At 40.8% G+C, this 15777-nt stretch overlaps 1 protein-coding gene across 1 annotated transcript in view; it reads right to left on the bottom strand.

Annotated features, from left to right (window-relative positions):
* LOC107730793 (E3 ubiquitin-protein ligase RNF220-like) overlaps nucleotides 1-15777 on the bottom strand; it is a 152832-nt gene that overhangs the window by 26257 nt on the left and 110798 nt on the right. Inside the window, exons 3-6 of the mRNA XM_016541735.1 lie at nucleotides 12487-12616; nucleotides 7674-7722; nucleotides 4744-4839; nucleotides 2696-2738 (exon numbers count right to left, since the gene is read on the bottom strand). Of these exons, the coding sequence (XP_016397221.1) occupies nucleotides 2696-2738; nucleotides 4744-4839; nucleotides 7674-7722; nucleotides 12487-12616 (318 nt within the window). The remainder of the gene's footprint in view (nucleotides 1-2695; nucleotides 2739-4743; nucleotides 4840-7673; nucleotides 7723-12486; nucleotides 12617-15777) is intronic.

Here is a 15777-nt window from a genome sequence, read left to right as displayed (position 1 = left end):
AGGTTATTTTGGCTGTTATTTCTTTAAGAGCTGAACTGAACGTCTGAACTGAACGTGGCGCGGACTCTACACGCATGCATTTCTCTCAAATCTTTTTACCTTTTCTGACCCACTTCAGGCCTTAAAGTCTCTATTAATGAGTTGAATCGGGTGTGTTAGATGAGTGAGACAGTGCCGGGCTGCTCCAGGACAGTTTTGAAAACCATTTCAGAGACATGTTCTTAAATGTGACTCATATAAAATATATTACATGCATGCACAGTTTTAAGGCAGCTTTAATCGCCTTTTTGGTAACTTCATGACTTAACTGACCACGACATTGCATGCACGTAGTTTATTTCGCGCTTGATATGAATGGATACAGGCTACAGCATGCGCCGGCGCCTTTGTGTGTGCAATTGAAGAGCAGGCGCTGCGAGCACAGTACCGTTTCCGCACTCGTTTGACTCGCGCCGAAGAGAAGTGGAGCGCGCGTCTGAAACGTCTCCCGTTCTCAGTCGTTCTGCGACTAAATAAATGCACTTCTTGTCAAGAGAAAAAGTGACAGAAGCAGCAGTTGTGAATGGGGTGGACAACCCTAGCCCCGCCCCTGCGTTAAATATTTTTAACGCGTTAAACTGAAAAAATTTATCGCCTGCGTTAACGCGCTAATTTTGACACCACTATTATATATATAATATACATTATATATAAATATATTTAATTAAAATGACTGTAAATTTCTATTCATTTTAATTATTACATTTTATTTATTTACATTAAAACTTGGGAAGATCAACAGCTAATATGCACGACCAAGGATGTCACAGGACACACGCAATGTCAAACTGAAAAAAAGAGCATTCAGAAAGAGTGAGCAGCATTAAGCTCACATAAAAACCCCACATAGATCAGGATCCTTTACAGATTTATCTTGAGGCTAGTAGGCATCTCTAGCCACAGATTTTACTGAGGCAAGAAAGATGAGTTGCAAAACACGACAGTGACGTGATAGGGCTCGGCTCAGAGGTGAACTCTGTTAATTAGACCTTTGCACCCAAACACCAATTCCTCCTTGATACATCAGGGACAGGCACGAAAAAACGGCCAGAGCTCGGATCTCTCAGGGTGTCTCACTCTTCCCCCTCCCCTCCCCGATCACATAATTAGAAATTTAACACAGCAGAACAGCGCCTATTGCGCCGTAAGTCTCTGTCGCTTTTTCTTAACTGCAAATGGCGTGTGGGGACATTAATTTTTAGGTGACTGTGATTGCGAATGGGGCCGAGGGGGACTGGAGGAGGAGAGGCAGGAGCTTCTGCCATTACCTCCAGGAGAGGGAGAAGAGAGAGAAGCACTGACCACGTTGACAGTAATGTGGGGGAGATGGGCATCATTAAATAGCACGAAGAAAAGCAGATTAATTAGGCACGGCAGGAGTTTTTCCTCATGCTGAAATCACAGCGTCTCAGATGAGAGGTGATATACTTTAATACGGGCTCGGGTTTAAACAAAGACAGCCCCATTTACCCTTACAGTGCCTGCGGCTGCGATAAAGGGGGGAGGGGGTCTTACCATGCCGCAGGCAGCAAGGGGCTAGGGGCACTCCTCTGGGCACTGGGATTGGGGGACTTTTGAAACTTTCCTTGGTGTTGCGCCTGCACCAGCAGAGGTCATCGACTGTTGACACATGAAAAAACCAAGGGTTAAGGAGATTCTCTGCTTGGGCAGGCGCTACAGTCAAGGGAAGTGCAAAAACAGGTGGCCAAAATTGACTACAAGCTATACTAACTATAATAAACAGCCATGTTATTTAATACATGATAGCTTAGGCTTGTAGAAATCACCTAATATGTGGCAAGGGTGCTAAGGTTGACATCGATGTCAAGCTCCTGGCAAGGCCACATGACAGACACTAGTGCTGATAAGCATTTGGCTGATGCACATTGAAAGGCGAGGAGCTCCTTATTCATGCCAGACGGTTACCAACACCCAGAATAGCAACTGGCCTCGGGTCAGTGAGCTCCCAGCTCACACAAACCCTCCCCATGGGTGCGGCAGCTCCATCACACCCACCAACTAATGACTATGAGTTGGGGTTCAGATAACCATACAAAATGACTAGACTCGCTGTCAGCATATACCAGCAAGACGAGTCTTCAGAGCATGTAAAGTGCTTCAAGTAATGCTCACTGAGCAGAATGTCACACAAATGCCTTAAACTGTATTATTTTATCAGGTAAAGATTATAAACGAGTTTACCACAATCCAATTTTGCAGACATTTTTGTCAGGTGTTTTTTATTAGCTACTTTTGACAGGCATGAGAATTTATTAAAATAAACTAATAAGGCCATTATTTTCATCAAATATTACTGCATGTAATCAGACTCTAGAAGATGATGTACTATTAAAATACAATTTATTTAAATATTACTACGTATAATTGACTGAATATTGCAACTTTATATTGATATAATGTTATCAAATTATATTAATAATAGTTATTATTTTGATAAACATTAGAGTAGCCTGCTAGGAAAAGAACAGCTCTCCATATATTAACTGCACTCTGTACTGATGATATAAAGTATTACACTACTTAATGGATGACAATTACGTTTTTATAAGTCATATGTCAACAGATAAACAATCATAATACATCACTTTTCTTGTTGCAGGGAGAAGAAAATATACATACCATAAAATATACATACCATTCAATCGTGTTTGCCTGTTAGCTCGAACTCGTAAAAATGTCTGCATGTGGGGAAAAAAAGAACAAAGAAAAATCTGTCAGTCATTGAAGTTTATTTCTCATTTATATATAAGGACTTTAATGATGCGCGTATCACTAGATTGCGCTGGATTCTGCAGCAGATCCCTGATGTCTGAATGTAAACAAAACCTACTTCTCTCTTGCCATTGCTCTGGAACTCCTCTTCCATTGCAAACGCCACAACCCTCCAAACTCATTTAGTTTACAAAAGCATGAAGCCCGGATAACTCTCCTTCAAAACGCCGATATTAGACTCAATAATCAATTTACGAAGGATGAGTAAGGATTGAAAATGTTAGGCTCACTACAGCAGTTCATTTCAGCGCGCCATCGCCGCCATATTGCTACCGGTCATGTGACTCTCACGTCAGAGCCAAAAGTTTCAACTGATGCAGTTCCGTCTTTCGCCACTGGGGCGCAGCAGTATGTAAACGACGCATGTGATCTGTGCTGCTTGATTCATTTTTGTTTAAGACCGGGGTTCTCAACTCTGGCCCGTGAGGTCCACTTTCCTGCAGAGTTTAGCTCCATCCCTAATCAAACCTGATAAAGCTAATCAAGCTCTTTCAGGATTACTAGAAAGTTACTGGTTACTGGTTACCCCACAAATATGCTGAAAAATGTTATTTTCATAAAAATAAAAATAAACATTTATGTAATTTTATGTGACTGTCATATTGAACAGAAAAACAGAAAAGATACACACCTATCAAAATAATTCAAGTTTAAATATATATACAGGTTCAAACTGCTCTAACAGTTGGCTCATGTATAATGTCTACAGGCAGAGAGCCCTTCAGAAAACTCTTGAGCCACTGCTGTTAAAAGTCAGTCTATTTTATGATGAAACACTATATTAATGGCCCAATGTGTCCACACCACACAGATTGCATTACAAAAAAAAGATGATCATGAATTTTAGGAAAAAGGCATTAGCATGAGGTGATTTGAGCAGCTTCATTAATGAGAAGTTCTACAAAAATCCTCTTGAAATTGTGCCATTATGTATTTAAGGCCTCTTGACAATCATTGTATATCAGTCAGTATTACTTTTAGCTTTGTGACGTTAGAGGCAAATTCTAAAGACTTATCAGGACCACGCAGGAGAGCCTTCTTACAGCTAATGTGCAAAGATCAGTCCTGATATTGTTTTAATTGAGAAATTCTCCCACTTCTATGGGGTTGAGGGACAGATAGAGATGCCAGACAAAATGTCCCACAAACCCACAGCTCCAGGGGCAAGCAGGAAGAAAACAAACATGTCAAGGACACTGGAGCACAGAGATGATATCCGGGGCTCGGGGGCAGCATAGATTAGCCCAGGGTTAAACTATGGATGATTACATATCAGAGCAGAACACACATTACAGCCTGAGTAAACCTGGGGCTGGAGATGAGCAGAACAGATTTCAGCCTGTATTAATACGTCCGGCAGTCAGATCCAGACTGGGATAAGATGGAGGATATTGTGGAGGAGAAAAGCTGGATACAAATATACGTCATTTCATTGTTGTTTTAAAACATTTTGGGTAAAATATTTTCATTTTCAAGGACATTTAGTTTAATTTATAAATGTAAATTGATGTAACTTAATTTGTGTCAAAATTACTATATTTAATTTACTATATTTAACTATATATTTTTTTACAACTTTAATGTAGTAACAATACCTGCAGTAAGTGGTGGTTACCAAGCTACATTTTTGTAATGTTTATTTTGAAGTCATTATTTTCTGTTGACAGAAATCCAGTTTCATTACATCTCAGGTAAAGCACCAACTTTGACAATGTGCACGGATTTCACTTCAATTTGAAACACCCACATATTGAGACACTCTCAACAAGCTAAAACCCAGTGAAATGAAGGGCTGCATCAGAGTGGAGAGTTTCGGTCTGTGTGTGGAGTTGTGCTCAGAGTGTCAGAACTGCACAGTCTGTCACTCTGCACCTGTGACAGACACTCTCTGTCTGAGGTTTCCCGTCTCACCTGGTATCTGTCAGAATGGTGAGCTTCATCAGAGGAGAGTGGGGACACAACTGGAGACTCGCCCTCACGTTTGATGTGCACTGACAACAGGAGAGACTAGCGAGAGAGAGAGAGAGAGAGAGAGAGAGAGAAACAAAAAATGAGAGAAAAAGGTGAGCAGCCATCCACTAGACAAACGTGTCATCCACAGAACTGATGATGTAGCCAGTTTAAAAAAACACAAGAACTCCAAAATCGGTGTGTTGAAACAATATTACTGATGTGAACAATTGTTGACAGATAACCATTAACTGCCATTTCAGCTTTAAACTATGTGTGTTGACAGGACATCAGTGTTTAGAGTAATGGAGGCTTCGACAGAGGAACAGACAGAAAGCAGGACACCAGACAGCATGACAGGACACTTTGATTGCCTATAAACATACCGCTGTGTGCCTGAAGACGTAACAGGCCTGTCCTTCTGAAAGCCTAATTGACTTAATTTCTCAAATGACTTAGGAACGGGGGAAGGGGAAATACTGCTTACTTTCCCGAGAGTCTTGATCTCCGTCCTGCTTTTATGAGGTGGCTATAAAATATTTGTTTTTACAATCTGCTCTGATTAATCAGAGTGAGAGGAGGGGTTGCTGCTTTAGCGGCAGACAACTGTAATCTAATATTAATATGTGAAAAATGGCAGCCTCTCTCTACGGGGACAGTAAATTAGACATTATGCATGGCTCCTTATGCTTTTGAATCGCAAGGTCAGGAAACAATTTATTTGTGATCTCAAAACCTTTGGAGCTCAGGGAATACGGTGTGTGCCAGAGAGTGAGTATGAGCACTAAGTGTTTACACTGGTCTACTGTATCTAGTGTGTGATGTTTTACTGTTTCATTGTCCAATGAGAATTGATAATACACCCAAAATAACACATAAACAGCAAGTTTAGTACCAGGTAATCTGACTTGAATGTTATAATGTAAAAATTAATAAAATAATGTAATATAATGATAAAGGTTATACGCTACTGTTTAAAGGTTTGAGATCAGTAAGATTATTTAATGTTTAAAAAAGGTCTCTTACGCTCAACAAGTTTGCATTTAATTGATGAAAAAATACAGCAAAAACAGTAATGTTGTGGAATATTATTAAAATGGTAAATAACTGTTTTCTTTTTAATAACTACTTCTATTTTATTCCTGTGATGACACAGCTGAATTTTCAGCAGCCATTCCAGTCTTCAGTGCCATATGATCCTTATTAATTATCCTAATATTTTCCTAAAAATCGTAATAATTTCTTATTATTATCAATATTGATAACAGTTTGTGAAAACCATGATACATTTTTTTCAAGATTATTTGATGGATAGAAAATTAAAAATAATTTCTGTGACATTACAAATGCATTTACAGTCACTTTTGATAAATTTAATGCATTCTTGCTGAATAAAAATAATACTTTCTTTAAAAAAAATCTTACTGACCCCTAACTTTTGAACGGTAGTGTATAATTCATTATCTTTGCTAAAAGATTTATGTTTAATAAATCTGATTACTGTGCAACATGAACCTCAACAGATTTTGCATTGAAAATTAACTTTATATTTACATTTAATCATTTAGTCATTTAATCATTGTATAAGTTGCACACTGAGGTGTAGCACAAGCAGTAGCAGTGCTGCAGATGTTAGCATGTTAACTGTGCCGCCTACCACTGTTGGCCTTCGCACTGTTGGATTAGGAGCCGCAAAGACTGGCATGGAGTCGCTATGGCAATGGCGGCTTGAGAGAGGGGTAAAGACGGGCCAACTCGGCCCAGGGTTAATCCCCTTTAGAACTAGCGAGCTGGGCCTGATCTGCTGCTCGCCGTCTTTTAAAGGAGAATCATGGACCCCCTCCATGCACCATCCCAGCTAGCCTCTTCATTTTCCACACACTCCTACGGAATACTAAGTGTGCGCTATAGAATGCTCAGTCACGCCTCACGCGGCCTTTTCTCTAACCTGCTCCTGTGTCTTCTGGCTCTCATGCTTTTTCCATACTCTCAGTTTCTCTCCAACTGCGGGTCAGAACCAAAGGGTTTGCCCTCTGCATGAGGGACAATCATATGAGGATGGTTTATTATTATCACCATTCTTGTTCATTTCTTCACCAGGAAATATGCATTTATTCTGAGATAAAGTAAAAATATATATCTCAGGCATCAGGAGAATGTCTTTAGTGAATGTGAGGTTGGTATTTCTGGCATTTGCAAAGGTTCATGGCATCATAAAATCCATAAACTGAAAGATAAATGCTTGATGTGTCGCAATACTCTCCATTGACAATGTCACATCAGCCTGTAATTTGTTCTTCCTTCAAAATCATGGCTTAAAGGGATAAGTTCATCCAAAAATGACAATTCTGTCATCATCTTTCTTTCTTTTATGGATATTTTAAATAATGTTTCAACTGTTTTTGTCCATTCAATGAAATTTACAAAATATTTTCTTTTGGTGTGGAACAAAATAAGGGTGAGCAAATAATGACAGAGTTATCATTTTGGCTGAACTATACCTTTAATATCCATGCTTGGAATTAAACACAGTTGTTTGTAGCACATCAAAACTCTATAGTGAATCATGTGGTGACTGCACTACATAATTCAATCAATGGGGTTGCAGATTTAATTGAGATTTAAGTACACTTGGCCTCTTCCTCCTTTTAAGACAATGACACTGAAAAACACGGGTATCATTTTCCATGTCCAGGTCTTTTGAATAAGCAGTCAGGAAACACTGAAAGCTCTAAATAAATTACTGCAGGAAATAAAGCCAGATGTTTGTGACCACTCTCTCTTATAGTGACACAAGACACTTTTTACATCTTTGTCTATGAAATAGAGCACTAATTGCCATTAATTGTGGCTGAGCCTATCAGTGAACATAATGATGGTGGACATCTTACCTTCGGTGTGCCTGGAGCTGCACTGATGTCTTTGTGTGATGGGTTCTTGCTGTAGGGGGAAAAAAGACACTGTGAGAGATGGCTGTAACCAGTAAAATTCTTCAGATAGCTATAACCAATGCCATGTAATCAAAATTGAGGAAACCAAATGTAAAATTTAGGAATTTGCCATAAAAAACCCATATATTGACCACTCTTCTGATTATCGAGGTCGATGTCTCGATGTCTAGCTGGTTATGGCCCTGCGTGTAATCGATGAGACTGAAACAGACTCAAAATGGCCATTCAAAAGGACAAGTTCACAGCTGACGTGCACTGATGTTAATTTCGATGGAATGTGATGTGCAAGAGCAACTTGTTGCCATGATGGCTGATCTATTTTGATCATGTGTCACAGCACTGGCTAAAAACCCATCACCTTTTGACTGAACAGAAACTGCAATCTGTTATTTCGGAGATGCAACTTCGGTCCCCTAAGGAGCTGGGCTACACACGTCTCCTCCATCAACACTCACTTTAGCTCAGTCATATTGAGCGCTCCCTTGTTGGCCTCACTTAGGACACGAGCGGGCCTTCGAGAGGACAGCCAAGACAAAAGAGAACAAAGCCACACAAATCACACTTTTAATCATCTGGAGATGGAAAATGGGGGGGGATCTAGAGCAGTTTTAAACCCATCCCCTACGCCACTCAATCCAGGCAGCCCTGGGTCATGCTGTATTTGAAACAATTACTGTCCAAAAGTACGGCTGCTAAGCAGATTTGGGTTATAATTTTTTTATTGAAGTAATCATTCTCATGGATGCTTCCATCCAGACCTGATCCCCCCCCAACTGCAACCCTCCCGCAGTTAGACTAAGGCAGAAGGAAATAAATGATTTTGCGGTTATTTGATTTGTCAGTGAAACGCCTTAGGCACTTAGGACTTTGAAATATGTTGAGGACAATGCACTGGCTTGTAAACATTGTATTAAAGAGGCAGAGAATGGCAGAGAGAGAGAAAAAGGGTGGGGGGGGCGACTCCTTCTTGAGTCTGGCGGGTGGATTGTACATTGAATCTTTGCCTCGTGGACATTGTGGATTGAGGATGACTGATTGAAAGGCAGGAATTATTAAACGGGGCGGCTAAAGCATCCGGGAAAAACATATCAAACCAGATTCCTCTCTGAAACATATATTCATATTTTTCCTGCCATCTCTCTTTCCATTGCTTTTTTTTGTCTCTTGCTTTTTTCGCTGTCTGTCTGTTTCCTTGTCTGTCACTCTAGCTGAATCTCTTGTTTAGAGCCCCATAGATGGGCCACCGATGATGACCTGAGAAACAATGACAGGGGTAACATCACCTTTGTCATGTTCATTTTAAATCATGCATTCACACCCAGAGAGACGGTTGAACTGAAATTGAATTAGCCTGCACCCTAATCTGAAAGTCTGATCCTGCATGCACACTTGTCACTGGACGAATGAAACAGAGAGAAGAGCAATAGAGAACACGGATCCTCTTTGTGTTAGTTCCTGCTGTGACAGATGAAGTTACAGTACAGTATATGGACTGGCTAAAGAGGCTCAAATGTAATGAATGACAGGTGGAGGCGGGGTTTGCAGTGTTGCCCCACCCTTACACTCAGGTAATAAGCCTCAAGCCCGCCTTTTCTGTAGTCGGCATGATTGATCTGACAGCAAGGGGAGGAAAGAAAGAGAAGGGGACAGAGAGAAAAGAGACAACACAAATCAGGAACCAGGCCTTGAGAGGGGATAAATTGCCCCATCGGTGGCAGCGTGCTGTTTGCGAGATAATAAACGGACTCCTAGGCATCATAAATCTGCCCAGTGTGGCACGGCGAATCTCTGTGACCTCACACAGCTCCTCATGTCAAAAAAAAACAAAAAAACACCACTAAGGTACACTTCTAAATGCCCCCTCTGCACTCATTGGACACCCGAGTATCTCAAAATGCTCTTTTCCCAGTGGTGGGACAAGCAGGCAAGGCCAATGACAGAAAAACACTCTTTACTTGTTTAGAGATGCCACACAGGAACTGAACTATAGGACCTGACGGAAATTATGTAATGGTATGTGTACAGAGAGCAAGTTAATTTAGGACTAGTGTGCAGACAATAATGCATAATATTACATGCACAAAAACTCAGTGAGACTTGTGAATTTGAGACGTTACTCGATAAGTAGAGGGTTTCAAATGTTTTGATGCCAAGGACCCAAAAAATATGAAGAGGAAATTGTGTGAAAAGTGTGATATTAAAAATGAAATCATTGACATTTATCTTTCATTGCACTAAATTCAAAAATAATTATTAAAATATTATTCGAAAAATAGTATAATATAATAATAATTTAAAATCATTAATACTCATTTTCACAATAAATACTGGTCCAAAGCAACTGAAAGCATATTATTTAAACTTTCTTACACTTTCCTCTCACATTTTTCACACAAAAAAAAAAAAAACAGTTTGAACCTCCTGTGCTAATGTAAAGATTAAATGAACAATGAAATTGTAATTTCATTGAAAAGGCAGCAAGATGATGAGACTGTATCGTGTCATGTCTGGTTGGGACACAGTATTAATATCTCCCTTATATACAGTATGTATATAGATTCATACAGCATGAACTCTAAACCTTCAGCAATCAAACAGTTTTCATCTTTTTGAAATTCTCAGTTTAAAACGATTCACCATGTGCGACTGACTTCAAAATCCCACAAACTCCACACTCCGGACAAACCAAGCTTTCCCTTTCCCCTCTCGCAGCCAAATTCAGCTAGACTGAGAAGAGGGAGAGAGAGCGAGAGTGAGGGAGCTGGTGAAAATTGAATAAATGCCAGTCGACAGTTGGGGGGTTTTAAGCTGGAGATAAAGATTGCTTTTCGTGTCGTTTGCCACCCGGATCTCCCTCGCTCCGCTGGAGGCAAATTGATTACGTGGAGAGGCTGGGAAAGGGTGGGGGAATATGTAGATTGCTGTGGCCCTCAGAGCAGGCAGACGGGTAAAGGGCATGATGGATTTCCATTTCCATACATGAAGAGCAGAGGACGAGTCAGGGGAGGGGGCATGGCGATGCGGCCACAGGGGAGGGAGAGAGAGGGGAGTGCGGCGGCGGGTTCCAATCTCACACACACTCACCCACATCCACTCAGACATCTGCCTAATGCTACATCTTAAATAGCTTTCCCCATTTTACATGCACTCAAGTCTCATTTGGTGCAGAATGAAACGCTATCATTAAAGGGAGATTTACTACAAATTGCCACAAATTCGCCATGTCACTTCCAATGATCTGTGTGTGCTAGCGTGTGTTGAGCAGAGCCCCGCCTGGGAGGAAGTATACAGGGAAGGAAGACGGGAGCCCAGAGTTCCACACTGATAACGTTAGAATCGATGAAGCAATGCGGTGACTGCTCTGTGTACTTCAGGAATGCCTAAATCTAGTTCAATATTGCGGATGCAACTGTTGATGTAGATTAACTGAAATGGGATCATTTTAATTTTACTGCAGATTTACAGGAAAGACATCAGTAACTGTTGCAATACTACTAAACCATGACAAAATTCCATGTTCTTACCAGATGATAAAGTGTTTTTAAAAAATGTTTTGATCACTTGTTTTTATTTATTTATTTTGGGTAGCCCCACCCACAGTGAAATCTAATTGGTCCAAAATGATGCTCAATATAGACATCAATTAATGGGATAATTCACCCAAAAATGAAAATTCTGTGCAGAATGGAAAGAGAAAATAAGTCTCGTTATTATGGCTAATGCTAATTATGAAATGGCTAATTATGAAATCAGTGAAGTAGTATTCCCATTTTACTCACTTAAAGGCATCTAAATCTCTATTCAATTGCAAACAGCCTTATTTCTCTTTCAGTCCATCTCTCCCTTTCTCTATATCCTAAATCAGTATTAGGCGATTGGACTGCCTATAGCCTGGGAAAATAACTATCTCGGCTACAAGCAGGGGTTAAAAGGAGTGCAGGAAAGGCTAAATCATGGGCCTGTAATGCCAAGCGGCATCCAACCCTGACAGGCCAGGAGCAATGATGCAATTTCCTTAAATAACCACCACTATCAATCAGGCAGGGGCAACAGAGGCCCAGAGCCATGTCAGTGTCCACAGCCACTGCCCGCAGGGGAGGGCGGCCCACTGCCCTTTATTAATTATTAAAACATAACTCCTCACCGCCGTGTGATGGATAACACTCATGCTGGAAAGACATCCTGCTGAGAATTAATATCTCCCTCTCTCTTTCTCCCTGTGTCCCTGTTTGAAGCCCAGCAGCATAATCTATTAAAACAAAAAGGGGGATATGCAGCACAATGCGCAGCTTGAGGTCTATGACATGTCTGTGACCTATTCAAACGACATTGTTTCTTGTTATGGCTAATGTTCCTTCAAGCTCACAGGATGAAACTTCCTGCCTGGTTTGGGCGGACGCTGTATGAGAACACAGCTATTTAACCGGGTCAAGTTGATGTACCCGTCTGAAAGCCTCGGGCAGTGGATGAATGACGGATACTGTGCTGGATCTCTGTGATCATCCCACCATGCTTAACCTGGCCACATGAAAGGCCTAAGCGCATGTGGGCTGATGGATGATAGGGAGGAAAAGCACCTGTTCTGCTGCTGGTCTTTGTTATCACTGGAGCATTACACCAGTAGCAGGTGTCTTCACTGCTGATTTTTAGACCAAACACTTATGTGAGGGAGAGCAGCCAATGTGCTTCATTTGTTTGGGAAACGTTGACAAGAACTGATGGAGCTGTCAGAAGACGGCAGGTGTGAGTCTACCTGATGTGCATGTGGGTGAGCCTCTCCATCTCCTGTTCCATGTGCTCCTGAAGTTCCCCTGGACGCAGCAGCACCTGGCAGATGGGGCAGATGGGAGCCTGACTGTCATAGAGTGACACCTTCTTCTTACCTGAGAGAAAAAACAGAAAGATAGAACAAGAGAAGATGAGGTTTATTTATTATTATGAAAGAGTTTGGGAAATTTGTAGACATGACTAAACATTCAAGTTTCCATTGTTGGTCAGAGCCAGTGTTTTTATTGTTAACTAAAACTATTAAAAAGGGACAAGATCCCCAAAACATAATTTAAAAGAAGATTACATTTTTGGGGAGATCCTGTAAGAACACCCTAGAACACAGAAGTGTTGTCCCAGTTTTTATACAGTAAATTTGGAGATGAGCATGGGTCAGATGAGTGCTTAAAGTCTTTTCTTCTCTCTGGACTGTGTGGATTAAGTGGCTCAGATTTCTGCCGAAGGAGAATCCGTCATCCTCGGCCTCCTGTCTCCTGTTCCCTCATTAAACTAGATCCACAGCTCCACACAGACAGTTACGCCACTGAGCTTGTGACACTTCAGCTGTATTTCGCACACACACACACTTCATATACATTTATCAACTCACCAATGGACAACATTTCATCAGACACTGTAATATAAAGTACAATTATTCTCAGTTAAGGTGAAATGCACAGTGAATTAAACAATAAGGTGACACAACAGTTACAAATACATGAACACTGATGATTTTGGAATCCTCGCGAGGCTTTTTATAGTATATCCACCTAAACACAAACATAATTTTATCATAAACAAGTAGGTATGCGTACGTGCGTTCACATCTGAACACATGGCCGTGTTTATTTTTATAAAAGTCCATCCGTGTGGGTGAGTGTGTCATGGCTGCCTCTGAGTAACTAACACATCTTTTGCATGTGAATGATCTAATGTGCAGCTCCGTAAATGAGCGAAAAAACACTTCCTGTTTCACTCTTATATCCCTCAATCTCTCATATCTGGAGCTAGCCAATCAAAGCGACTATTTTTTGCCCTTTGGGACAATAGATACTCCCTCAAACAGGATATCCTGGATGAACTCACTGTTACCGACAGACTACAGCTGTAAGTCACATGGTGAGTCTGCTTACCTAACTCAAATCGCAAATTCATACACAAACAGGAAGTGAGGAAATCACACCTTTGGAAATTCTCTGAGATTAGCACATACTAAACCATTTACTACTAAGATTTGTACACTTTCTTCAAATGACATAAATGGTTCTATAAAACTATAGTTAGTGATCACGTCCTAATATTTGACACTGTCAGTTCTCTGATAACATTTTATTTAATGTGTTTAACAGACATAAAGATGTAAAAACACCTTCCATTTCACACAGCGAAACAGCAGTGTCCAATTATCAAAGTGTGTAAGTGTGTAACAAACGTCTGGTGTTTTGTAGTTTGTTCTTAATGTCTGGGAGGCAGCTATTGATCTGTTGCAGTAGGGGATAGTGAGCATCTTTTCTCGAGATGATGAGGTAACTTGAGGGCAGGTTGCAAACAGATGTACAAACACATACATACACACACGAAGTGGGGCTGTAATCCTGGTTCTTCTCTCTACATAAAGCCCTGGGCTCAGTATGAACCCGTCCTTGACTTCAGAGGGCACTGTTGTGTTTGTCTTGACATGATGTGTGCGCAGTTTGAGAGGGTGATGATCGCTAACAGTCCAGTCTATGCACACACACACTCACGCAGACAAACATGCGCGCAAACACATGTAAACGCTCACACACACGTGCACATACATGCGGCATAGTCCCTCCGGGGGCACATATCCTCTGCTCACATATTGGCCTGTCAGAACTATTTCCTGCAAAAGCACAGATTCATCAGTGAGGAGCTAGCAGTGTTGGGTCAGTGTTAGCATCCCCAAAACTCCCCCTCCCACCCCATACATCTCTCCACCTCCTCCCTCTTCTCTAATAAGATTTATACACTTTCTTCAAATAACGTAAATGGTTTTAGATAGTGGTCACGTCCTGCTATTTTACACTCTCAGTTCACTGATAACATTTTATTTAATGGGCTTAAGTTAACAGACATAAAGATGTAAAATCTCCTTCCATTTCACACAGAAACAGCAGTGTCCAATTATCAAAGTGTGTAAGTGTGTAACGAATGTCTGGTGTTTTGCAGTTCAGTTGTAATGTCTGGGAGGCAGCTATTGATCTGTTGCAGTAGGGGTTAGTGAGCATCTTTTCTCAAGATGATGAGGTAACTTGAGGGCAGGTTGCAAACAGATGTACAAACACACACATACACACAAACAGTGGGGATGTAATCCTGATTCTTCTCTCTACATAAAGCCCTGGGCTCAGTATGAGCCCGTCCTTGACTTCAGAGGGCACTGTTGTGTTTGTCTTGACATGATGTGTGCGCCGTTTGAGAGGGTGATGATCGCTAACGGTCGAGTCTATGCACACACTCACGCAGACAAACATACGCGCAAACACATGTAAACGCTGACACACACGCGCGCATACATGCAGCAAAGTCCCTCCGGGGGCACATATCCTCCGCTCACATATTGGCCTGTCAGAACTATTTCCTGCAAGAGCACAGATTCATCAGTGAGGAGCTAGCAAGGGTCAGTGTTAGCATCCCCAAAACTCCCCCTCCCACCCCCATACATCTCTCCACCTCCTCCCTTTCCTCTCCTCTCCCCAGTCCTGCGTGCCTACGCATACCCATCCCCTATTCTCCAGCACCACTACTTAACGGCCCCACACTCTGGACACTTTAAGTGACTTTGAAAAATAGGTAATCGATTACAATTCTGTGTGTCTCTGTTTCACTCACCACCCTTTTCTCACTCGTCCCTCTCTCCCCTCCCTCCAAGTCTGTCCAGCAACATCCTGCACTTCTATTTCTAATTTTCTGGCCCTTTATTTGTTTTCCGTACTCTCCCCTGTCTTATCTCCTCTCACCTATTTCTCTTTCTTTTTCTTTCTTTCTTTCTTTCTTTCTTTCTTTCATGATATATGTGTATAGGCCTATATTACATATTATTATTACTTTTATTATACATATTATGTTCTACTAATAATATAAATAACAATATACTACATAAATAGATAATGAAATAAAAGAGAAATTTATCAATTTTAAAATATGATATTAAAAATGTAAAATATTTTCCAAATAGCTCTGAAAATGATTATATATTTTTTTTATTTTTGTTTGTGATTGAGTATATATATATATATATATATATATATATATA

Source organism: Sinocyclocheilus rhinocerous, unplaced genomic scaffold (assembly GCF_001515625.1).
Source record: "Sinocyclocheilus rhinocerous isolate Xijiao unplaced genomic scaffold, SAMN03320098_v1.1 scaffold2293, whole genome shotgun sequence".
Taxonomy (NCBI): Eukaryota; Metazoa; Chordata; class Actinopteri; order Cypriniformes; family Cyprinidae; genus Sinocyclocheilus; species Sinocyclocheilus rhinocerous.
Note: the sequence above shows the minus strand (reverse complement) of the source record. Positions and strands in the feature narration are given on the sequence as shown.